The 11,874-nt window shown below is 41.9% G+C and overlaps 1 protein-coding gene across 2 annotated transcripts in view; it reads right to left on the minus strand.

The window, feature by feature from the left end:
• The window catches only part of Vps45 (vacuolar protein sorting 45 homolog), a 65,037-nt gene that overhangs the window by 38,629 nt on the left and 14,534 nt on the right, over positions 1-11,874 (minus strand). For both annotated transcript variants that reach the window (XR_004119715.1, XM_031374862.1), the window contains exons 8-10: positions 10,059-10,193; positions 9,567-9,680; positions 8,522-8,689 (exon numbers count right to left, since the gene is read on the minus strand). Coding sequence is in view for 1 of the 2 variants with exons in the window: in XM_031374862.1 (XP_031230722.1) it covers positions 8,522-8,689; positions 9,567-9,680; positions 10,059-10,193 (417 nt within the window). In the remaining variant the exon portion in view is untranslated. The remainder of the gene's footprint in view (positions 1-8,521; positions 8,690-9,566; positions 9,681-10,058; positions 10,194-11,874) is intronic.

Raw genomic sequence — 11,874 nt, forward strand, 5'->3', positions numbered from 1 at the left:
GGCCTCGAACTCAGAAATCGGCCTGCCTCTGCCTCCCAAGTGCTGGGATTAAAGGCGTGAGCCACCACCACCTGGCTATATCTATATTTATTATACAGCAGAGCACATAACTTAATTTAAGCCAAGAACACATTTTAGGCCCCAGAAGGCGCTGTGCCAGGCACTGTTGGGAGAGCACTGTTGTGTCTGGTCAATCTCTGTCTTCACCAAGTTCATAGCCTCATTGGGGGATGAAACGAACAGAAGCCACTCTGGCACAAAGCATGTTGCTTCAAAGTTCTTTAGCTTTGTAAAACTGAAACATGTGAACATGTATCAGCTAACACAGAAGACATACTGGCTCATACATCAAATTTCACCATGAACAGGTTTCCGCAAGATTAAAGAGGACACAGTGCCAACACGTCCACAAAAGAAGGGACAGCAATCCTACACAGAGGCTTTCTGCAAGAAATCTACAGCGTTCTTCTTTAGGAGCTGGCCCACTTCCCACCATGCTAAGTACCTGGGCAAAGGGCAAAGGCCAATGAGGAGGATGCCAAGATATTTCATTGCGATCAAACAAAAACAAAACAAAACCCCAAACAGACTGAGGAAGACAACCTTAGCTGTTATCTTCAGTTTTGAAAAAATTAATCTCTATAAAAAGCAAACATTTTTTAGGACTTTAAGAGCCTAAAGAAAACATGAACTCCAAGCACAAGGCTGCAGAGATGGGCTGATTTCTTCCCAGGTGCAAACGCTGGTGAGCTAGCTGTGATGGTGTTACTTTATGTAGTATGTTGGTTTTTTGTGACAGGGTCTCCCCCTGTCATCCAGATCGGCCTGGCACTTGCTAGCACTTGCTATGTGGACTTGCGGGGTTTCTCATGTGTGTGCCTTCAAGTGTTGGGATTCCAGGTGAGCTGCCATGTCTGGCTAGGACTGTTATTATTATCAGTGTTCCAATTACAAAGTTAGATAGCTTTCTGTTTGACTTTAAACGGTCAGCTTACAATCCTTCCCCCATGGCTTTTACCTGTGCCCAGGACATGGTTTAGAGGATGCAAGCCTTTCAAGAGCAATGCGCAGTGCTATATAAGCATTTTATCATCCTCAACAAATCCCAAAAGTGGAAAGGTCACTGTAAGTGGCGGGAGGCGTAAGCGGGAGGCGCAGGGCTGCAAGGAGTCAGGGAAGCCTTCCTAGGGAGGCAATAAAGCTGAGTGGGCAGGGCTGTTATTCCTAGGGACATGAGACCCAGAGGGAGAAACGGGACAATGTAGCAAGACACTGGTCCTGGGGCACAATAGTTAGGACCTGTGCTGTACTTTACAGCTGACCTTCCTTAAGGCCTTATCCCATCCCGAGGCAGCATGAGCCTGAGAACATGCCCTCTCAGCAGCCATGTCCAATGTGCAGACTTCCTGTCTACATAGGCTCAAGGACAGGATCACACAGGGGAAGCTCTTCTACAAAGTTCTCTGAGAGGGATCACTAGTGTTGTTTTCTTGGGTTAATGTTCATCATCATCCTTAAGGGATCAAAAAAGGAGAAAAATTCACTTAGACATCACATTCATAAGAATTTCCTTAATTTTTTCTTTTGTGGTAACTTTTCTACAGAATAGCCACAACATAGAGTCCACTGAGGACATCTGTTAAAATGGTCTAATATTTTCTATCACAATGAAAAGACATTTTAGGGCATACTCTATCAGATATGTACATGTAATGTGAACTCTCTTTCTCCCCTCTTCCCTTTTTCTTTCTCTATGTTTGTACTTCCTCTGCCCCTTCTCAACCAACCTGGAAAATTTAAAACATGAAGTCTCATCTGGGGCCCCTGCTGTTGCTCCTCTGCAGACACAATGTCTGATTTCTTACCCTTGAAGTCACCCCAATTTTAACCTCTTAATTTCTGGCTGTGCTACCATTGTACTTTATGTAAATTTGAAGAACCCACATGACTATGGGTGGACATTAGTGTGCAAACAGACTGTTTGCAGTGATGGGTTGTGCCCTTCCTGTCCACTTCCTTTCTAACTACCTCCCCTTGTGTCTTGAGTCTTGTCACTCTCTTCCTGAAGATTTCACCCTGGCACTAGACTTCCTGGCTGGACTTTGCTGCTCCTTCATGAACGTGGCTCAGACCAGACCCTCCTTACGCTGCTTCTCAACTCTGTGCCTCCTCTGACCTGTTAGGCGGCTATTCTCTTAGGAAAAGAAATGTGTAGGCTCAAGCTGAGCTCCTGCTATTCCTTCAGTTATGCCATCCTTGGGAAAGCAGGGCACTTTGCTTGCCCCCATCCCGTGTTATCCTTTGACTCCAGTTTGCACTATTTCCCTTAAGGTTAGTTGGCTTGTCCATTTGACTAATGGTGGCATAAGTCTCATGGAGATCTAACCAGGGTATGAACCAGAAAAGAGGGGTTTCTTAGTGGTGCACTTATTTGTTAAAAACATAATGGATTTGTGTGGTAAATGTTTGATTTTCTTTTCTCACTATAATTCTCAAGTCTTGCCACTATGAAGAGAAAAAAAAAAGGACCACAGACCAATGGACAAATGGAGAGCAAACCAGAAAACCAGTGTGTACTTAGGGGGTCAGGATTGGGGAGATGGAGGCAGACAGATCTCTGTAAGTTCAAGGTCAGCCTAGACTGCGCAGTGAGACTCTTGACTAAAAAGCTGGGGTGGAAGGGGAGTTAGTATTCTGTCAGCGATATGACTCAGTGGATACACATGCTTGCCTCCAAGCTGGATAATCTAAATGTGATCTCTAGAACCCACATGGTAGAAGGAGAGAACCAAGTCCCACAAAGTGTTCTCTGACACCTCTGCCCCCACAACACACACAGAGTAAACACATAAATAAGGATGGGCTGTTGAAAACAAAATGAAAGAAAACAAAATTCTTTGTATTTTGATCTTCCATAGGTACAATCCAGAAACAGGTAAAGCAAAGCTAACACAGTTTTTGGAGGTCAAGTTTCAAAAAGGAGTTAACATGCCCTTCTTTTCTGGTATCTTGAGCATTTTCTATTGTTTAAGGCTGACGGACTGTCAGCCTATTTCTCTGTTTTCTTCTATCAGAACTTTCATAAAGCAGCAAAAGTTCCTTATGACATAAAACCACCCAGTTACGGTACAACTAACAGATGAACACAGTGGTTCATGAGGACCCCCTTTCTGTGGTTTAGTTCCCTCTGTCTCTGGAGTCCCTCCCTTGCTGTGCAACAGTCAGTGACTAACAATGTAACCAACAGACTAGAACAGCAAGACAGGATTAGCAGCCAGTTCAGCAAGCTGTTGTGATAAAATCACTCTCACCTAGCAGTCCAGGATCATGTGCTGAGGATCTACCTGGAAAATGGTAGAAAGTGGGCAGGGTCTGACCTCACTAAGACAGCAGTGCAGCCCACTCTCATGTAGCCCAGGCTGGCCTCAAACTCACTCTGTAGCTGAAGACCACCTGATCCTGGCTCTGTCTCTCAGGTGCTTGGATTACAGGCACGTGCCATCAAGCATAGATGCATGGCTGCACAGGATGGCCCAATCTTGTAATCTAACACTTTCAAGGCTGAGAAAGGAGGACTTCTACAAAGTAAAGACCACTCTGGGCTGTTGAGTGAGAACTTGTCTCAAAACAAAAACAAAAACAAAAAACAAAATAAAATAAAACAAAACAAAAAACAAAAAAACAAAACCAAATAAACAAAACAAAAACCCAACTATGGGCCAATGAGATGGCTTAGTAGGAAAAGGTGATTGCTACCATGCCTGATGACCTGAGTTCAATTCCCAGGACCTACATGGTGGAAGGAGAACAAACTCCCACTGCCTTCTAAACACGGCATGTGCACAATGCACACAATAAATAAATGTAAAAACATAAAAACAAGCAAAAATGAAAGAGAAAAACAAGTATTATTAAGTATTACTACCCATACTGGTGATAGTCATCATATGTAATAAGTGCTAGCATTTCCTCTCATTTTAGAGACAAAGTACTCGTGTTTAGAGCAGGTAACAATCATTTCCAAACTCAAGTTCTCTGAGGCTGCAGACAGGACTCTTCCTCTTCCCTTCCCTATACGCCATTAACAGTGTGATTTGAGGTTTGCCCAAAGTCAGGGAACAGCTGTAAACAGGCCAGGTCCTTCTTCCAGACGAAGAACAATGCTGCAGTAACACAGGGCAGGCGGGCGGGGACTGCTTTCTTTCTAAAGACATTTTTCTTCATGACATGAAAATCTTCATCATTAATCTAGGCACTGCCTTCTGAGGGACATGCGTGTGCTTCAGTGGTAGCACACCACGAGGACATGCGTGTGCTTCAGTGGTAGCATACCACGAGGACATGTGTGTGCTTCAGTGGTAGCATACCACGAGGACATGTGTGTGCTTCAGTGGTAGCATACTATACTTTGTTTCTAATGAAATTCTTCCTAAATCAAATTCCTGATAGTTTGTATAAAATTGGTTAGAAGTGGAAGGAATTTATACTTAATTTTTAAATGGGATATATGAGCTTTTTTTCTTACCATGGTACACTTACTATTCAATAAAGCGAATCCTAGCTCTATTCAGAACCTTAGCTCATGGCTTCATGACATATGCTATCTAAGGTCGAGTCATCTAGGGGTCAGGCCCCTGGCATCCACTCATTATCAAACAAAAGTTCCCTTTATGGACTATTTAAATCACGTTGCAAAGAATTCCTCTGTGCTTAGGAAAGCACAAACTACCGCTGACTGTAAAACCCTATCACCCTACACAAGAAATCTTGAAAAATAAGTTCCACAATAGTGATCAGTTCATAATTAGAGTTCCTTTCCATTTGTTTGTTCTTCAGACAAGGTCTCCTCCTTAGCCCAGGCTGGCCTCAAACTCCTGGCGATCCTTTTGCCTTACAGCCCTGAGTACGGGGACTGCAGCTTCCTGCCATGCCTAGGCGAGACTTCGCAGGTTTTTAAACAGTAGCAAACTGAAGCTTCCTGTAAAGAGGACTCTAACAACTTTCCTAACTGGTTTCCATATGGCAAAGAGATGTAAATAAAAACAGGAAACAAAGCTGACTACTGACTAACTTTGGGTCTATCTTTATGAAGGAAAATATCAGACACTAAATTTACACTAAACATGGAAATTTAAATTTAGTTAAATATAAAATTTTATTTTTATTTAGAAAGGGGCAGAAAACCAAGTTCATTGAAATAACACAGGGACACTTTTAACAGGCTAACAAAACAACTTCAAACTATTGCTGATGGGGATATTATTTAAAGTAAGTTGGCTAGGTTAAATGTTTTATTTTATATCTTTGCAAAAGATAACTTACAATGATTGAAAATGAACCCCAAGGTGGCTAATACAAAGACTCACAACAGGTCAAAGTGCTGCGAGTTAAGTAGCTGCTGAGTGCTTACTCCTGTCCTTCAAGGTTCAGAGCTCTGGACACTGTGGAAGGGGTGAGAAGAATGTAAGAGTTGGGGTCTGACAAGGTGACTTATCAGGCAAAAGTGCTTGCTGTATAGGCCTGGTGACCTGAGTTTGATCCCAAGGCACCATGAAAAACTAGGAAAGAACCAACTCCATGAACTTGTCCTTTGATTTCCACATGCATACTATGGCACATGCACCCACAAAACACATTAGACATGGACACAGACACATGGACAGACACACACACATGTATGTGAGAATGCAAGCTGGAGGCAGGAAGAGTGCCATGAAATGCTGTCTTTTGTGCTTGTCTGCACAAGACTATTTAAAGATGGAGCCCTATAGCATGTCACTTGGATAGAGGGGCTCTCGGGAGACTTTATCCTTCCTCAGGTAGCTATTGGTAGTTAAGGGTTGCTGGAGGTTGGGAGTAGGGAGCCATTTTCTTCAGTTGTGTAGGTATTGCTAAGTTGTTCAAGTCCCAGTGAAGACCTCACAAGCTATGTTCATGCAAGAACACTAAATTCAGCAGCTCACTAAACCCAGCAAAACAGGACAAAAGCCACGAAAGTGGGAGAGGGTTTGTCTGGAAGAAGAAAGGGCTTGGTAAGGGTAGGAGAAGAATGGAGGGGTAAAGAGAGGAGTAAAACTCATTATATACAAGTATGAACTTGTCAAAGAATAAACAAATTATTAAGAAAATAAAATCAAAAGCCATTAAGACTGAAGGTTCTCACCTCAAACAGTCTCTTAGATATATGGTTAAGTGAGAAAACAAATGCAGCTTTCTGTAGAGTATGGTACCACTTGAATTAAAAAAGACATATATCCAGCATGCAGGAGGCAGCAGCAGGTGGATCTCTGTGAGTTCAAGGCCAACTTGGCCTATATAGTAAGTTCTAGGCCAGCATGGCTATATAGTGAGACCCTATCTCAAACATAAAAGAGATGTGCACACATGGCTTAGGAAAACCTGTAAGGGTACATGCCATTGCTAGCAGACTCAGGCTTTACTATACACCTTGTTCAACCGATTTTTACAATCTACCTATGAATTAAGAAATGTCAGTCTCAAGAACAGAATTCTTTATGAAGATTTAGGAGCCATGGACAATATTAAAATGATGATGAGTTACATCATATAAGTATAAAACAAACAACCTTCTAACTTTTTAAATGTTGGTGTTTTCAGAAAATCCTGATAAATGTTTAAAACTTAAAAGCAAGACTTGTAGATGCCAATAAAGACTGTGGAGGACTGGAGCACCCATATGCACTGCTCCCATTTGATTCTGCTGTATATAAAAAATGTCTTATGGTGAGGAACCAATGTCACCAAGCATCCTATGTGTCACCTCAAATCCTCATTGCAACATGGAAACTTAAGGTTGCTATCCTACCATATGGGCAAACTTTTCCAAAACTTTGGTGTAAAGGATATTCACCAAAGCTAGGGCAGTATAATCCCGAAGCCTGCTGTGTCCAGTGTGCCTAGGGGGCTTCACTGAACTCGGTAGAGGAAGAGAAGGTAAGTTTTAGAATATGGGGCCCTATCAATGAGGAATGTGATTCTTGTAAGTAGCTCAGCAATTACTACCTCAAAGGACTTATTCCTAAATTATCTTTCTTCAATGGCATCCTGTACAGATGAGTCATTTTTGCTTCCTGTCATTTTGACAGAATCATTCCAGCGTTTATTGGGAACCCTGGAGTTACCTCTGATCTGCTCTTCCTGTCTCATCTGTATGTGTCATTGAGTGTTTCCTCTGTTCTCCCTGACTCCTAGGCTTACCTCTAACTATCTGTTATGGTCACTGTGAGTCTACAGGCCCCCTAACATCAGTCTTTTCCCCTCTCATGCATTCTGAACAGGCTCTGTTCTACAGTCCTGCCTTGCACCACTGACTTTCATCTAAGATCCACAACAGGTCTCTGCCTAGCTCAGTGAGTAGACTCCTCTGACATGGGGCTTAAGGAGATTCCTGCTTGCCAACTCAATTTTACCTCCTATTTCTCTTTCACACCCACTCTCAATGGGCCAAACTGTTTATTATTTCCTGCATACCAATGTGCCTTTGCTTTGTTGTTGTTCCTGACAGAAATCCTCCTTCCCAATTCTAATCATTCCTTGCGGCCCATCCAAACATGGAAGCTTCCAAAGAACCTTGTCTATTTATGGTCAGAAACACAGTTCTGACTTACGCAGTATCCAGAAACACTATGTCATTTCTTTTTGTGTGTGTGTGTGTGTGTATGTGTGTGTGTCTGTTCAACCAGACTATATATTTCCTGAGATTAAGGTCTGATTATATAACATTTCTTTTAAGATCCTCTGGGGACTCCCATCATTTTTAAAACTGAAGCTCAACCTTTCAATAGCACAACCTGGTCATGTTCTTCTGTCTCTCGTGTGTGTGTGTGTGTGTGTGTGTGTGTGTGTGTGTGTGTGTGTGAAAGAGAGAGAGAGAGAGAGAGAGAGAGAGAGAGAGAGAGAGAGAGAGAGATAAGGAACTGAACTGGCTAGACTGGCTGGCCATTAAGCCCCATGATCTGTCTGTCTCTCTGTTTCCTAATGCACGGATTACAAATGTACAGCACCACACCCAGCCTTTTATGTGGGTGCTGAAGATGTGAACTTAGACCTCATGCTTGAACATTAATGCTTTACCTTCTGAACCATCTCTGCCACCCACAATTCTTTCACATTGCTTTCTTCCTTCTTATAGTATGAACACCCTGCAGGGAGGATGGTGTCCTATTCACCTCTCTTCCTCTAAGTCCTTGTCACAGCATTTATATGTAGCCTGTTAGCATGTCTGTGAAATGAACAGCAATTCCTGGTGACTAATCCTTCTTCAGTGGTACTGGGAATTGGACAGAGGGCTACATCATCATCTATCTTTTACTTATTTTGAGACAGGGTTTCACTCACTAAGTTGCATATTCAGGTTTAACTTGTGATCCTCCAGCCTCAGCTCAGAAGTTCTGGGATTATAGTTGGGGGTTGTCACACCTGGTTTATATCCATCTTAAATGTGCTTCCTCTGCCCAGCACAGTGCCCACACACAGTAGGTCCTCACACAGTTACACTGACCTGAAGAGCACTAGAATGGTCATTCTGACAGGCCAATTCTTGCTCAACTTCTGAAACCTCCAGCAGATTTCGCTCACTGACCAACCGAGACAGTTCTCCGACCACTGTCACGTGCTTTGAGACAGTTCCAGACATCTTTTTGAACTGTGGATAATTTTCAACAAAGGCCTGCCATGGAAGAAACATTAATGGAAGATGGTGTTACATTCTGACTAAGAATATGCATTTGTAAAAACCAAAAACAAAAACAAAAAAACCTGTAAGCTAGGCATGATGGCACATGCTTTTGATCCCAGCACTCAGAGGCAGAGAGGCAGGTGGATCTCTGAGTTCAAGGCCAGCCTAGTCTACAAAGCCAGTTCCAGGACAGCCTGGGCTGGATAGCCTGGGCTATTCAGAGAAACTCTGTCTCAAAAACAAACAAACAAACAAATAAACAAACAAAAAAAGGAAGAGAAAAGCTGGCCCATATCCTTGTGGTCTTTATGGAGGCCAGTCATAACTGAGAATGGAGAGAGACACATGATTTATGATGGATGTGTCACCAAGCTATTAATTAAAGAAAAACTCACAGAAAATGGCTCCACTTAAACAGTGACTTATAGCACTCTGTGGGCTGAGGTACAGTACTGCCATGGCTTCTAGACTAGTCAGGTCTGTACAGGTACAGTATGGTCTAAAGTAATAAATACTGTATCAAAACCAAAATAGAACATTGCAAAGCACACACAAATAAGAAGCTAGCTGGGCATGATAACCCATACCTGGAATTTCAACACCTGGGAGATGAAGGCAAGACCTCCTAAGCTTCAGGCTAGCATGAGCTACGTAGCAATTGCCAGCCAGTTCTATGAGACTCAAAAACAAGCCAAGAATCATGGTAGAAATCAGATCTGGAATATTCCAGAAGCTATGCCTCCGTCAACAGTCTAAAGTGTCATATATAAAGGGTCGTGGTGGAAATTAGACCTGGAATATTGCAGAGATGATGCCTACATCAATAGTCTAAAGCGTCATATATCAGTCATCTACACCTATGATGTACCTTCATATCTGCTATGGATTCTAGCTTTTGCTGCTCTTTTGGTCTCCTCTTCTGGAAGTCTTCCATGAGATTCTTAATATTGCTACCAATCTCGGCGAAGTTCAGGTACATGTTCTGTGAAAATGGAATTCAGAAGTAAAGTTCAAAACTAGTCTGGTTTTTGGATATCATGAAAGAAGTGAAGAAGAATTCTGAACAAAGTTGAAAGACAAATTCCATTTTAATTACCAAGTCTGGATATTAGCCAGGACACTAGTGATGAATACCATTAGCATTCTCACAGAGCTACCAGAATGGAGTCAGCTGCTATGACCAGAAGTCAGTATCTATGTGATCATACATCCAAGGCCAGCACCAAGTCTTGGCCACTCTGAGATGCAGCCTAGCTGCAGGGATCCTGCTGTCCTTTCATACAGAGACCTTATGCATCCCGATCTCATAAGCCAGTACTGATACTCTACATGAGAACAACTGAAAACTTAAAGCACCTACATTAGCATAGAATTCATCATTTTCAGCAGACAGGACCACCTCTCGTAAGTCTTTGCTGATTCCTGGCACTCTGGAAAGATCAATCCGGTTGTTGTTTATGCCCAGTAGTTCATGGACCATGGCCTGATATGTCCACTAAAGAAGTAAAACAAAGAACTGTCAAGTGACAAAACATGGAAATATCAAGTGTCTAGGAAACAAAGAGCCATGGCATATTTAGTAAGTAGCCTGCTTCCCATCAAGTTCCTATTTAGTTCATATTTGTATTAATACTTTGTTCTCTAGTAAGTATTAAGACTGTCACTTTAATTGCTTAAACACTCAAATAGTCAAAATACTTCTACATTTCATACTTTAGAGAAAATGCAACAAGATTAATACTCCTGATAGAAAGTGATTGTAGCTACCATAGCTCTGATTTCGTCTGTGAATTGTGATTGTAGCTACCTTAGCTCTGATTTCACCTGTGAATTAAGAGTGATTGTAGCTACCTTAGCTCTGATTTCGCCTGTGAAAAGAGCATAGTTTGGCTTCCCAGATAGGGCTATGTTGGTAGTGTGGTTACAAGCTGCACCAGTTCCTGCACGCTTCTGTGGTTCTCTGCTGCCTGAGAAGTGTGTTCTTGCAGATCTGAATGGTGCTCTATTTATCCTGGGAACACTAATATTATCAGAAAAACCCTTGTGGGTTAATCAAAACCCTGACATAATCAGACACTTGCCTTGGATCCATTTTATTTTATGTTTTTAACTGAGTATGAATTGTGAAGGATTGATTTACAGCCTTCAAAAATGTAAATTTGTTTGGTTAAAAACCAGAAAGGTGAAATGCCAAAGGTTTGCATTCTCACCATTTATGGAGACTATTTTTACAAAATTAAGTATCTTTTAGCAAGTTATTACTACATCTAGAATACAAATGCTAGAGATGTTTATACATATATTTACAACTAAACTTATTAAGAAGTAATTTAAGGGGCTGCAGAGGTGGCTCAGTGGTTAAGAGCATTGGCTGTTCTTCGAGGACCAGGTTCAGTTCCCAGCACCATGTGGCACCATGTGGCAGCTCATGACTGTCTGCAGCTCCAGTCCCAGGGGCTCAGTTCTCTCTCTGGCCTCATGAGCACCAGGCACACTCATGTTGCACAAACATACATTTAGGTAAAGCACCCACATTTTTTAAAAAAAGAATTTAAGATGTAATAAAGGAGAGTACTTTAAACTTTGTTTATGTGTGTGTGTGTGTGTGTGTGTGTGAGACATGTGTGTAGATGCCCTTGGAAGCCAAAGAGGGCACTGGATCCTACTGGAAATTAACTTGGGTCATCTTGAAGAGCAATCAGTACTATTTTTTTTTTTTTTTTTTTTTTTTTTTTTTTTTTTTTTGGTTTTTCGAGTACTCTTAACACTGAGCCACCTTTAGCCCAAAAGAAGGTGTTTTATTGCCTGAAAGATTTGTCAAAGGACTAGAAAGATTGTAGTTTAAAACACTAGCTGCTTTTCCAAAGGACATGAAGCTCCGATCCTAGCACCTACACAGTGGTTCTCAACTGTCTATAAATCCAGTTCCAGGGGATCCAGTGCTTTTCTGGCCTTCAATGGTGACAGGCACAGGGGTGGTGCAAAGATACATACACAGGCAAAACACCCAAAACACATAAAAGAAAAAAGGAAAAGTAAAGGCATTTTCAACCTCCAGAACAAATTAAAACAAGCAACAGCAAAAATACAGATTTGACAAGAGGACCCTGAGTAAGCCAGCACTCTGAGCATTTCCAGTGAGTAAGCCAGCACTCTGAGCATTTCCAGTGAGTAAG

This window comes from Mastomys coucha, unplaced genomic scaffold (assembly GCF_008632895.1).
Source record: "Mastomys coucha isolate ucsf_1 unplaced genomic scaffold, UCSF_Mcou_1 pScaffold16, whole genome shotgun sequence".
In the NCBI taxonomy this organism is placed as follows: Eukaryota; Metazoa; Chordata; class Mammalia; order Rodentia; family Muridae; genus Mastomys; species Mastomys coucha.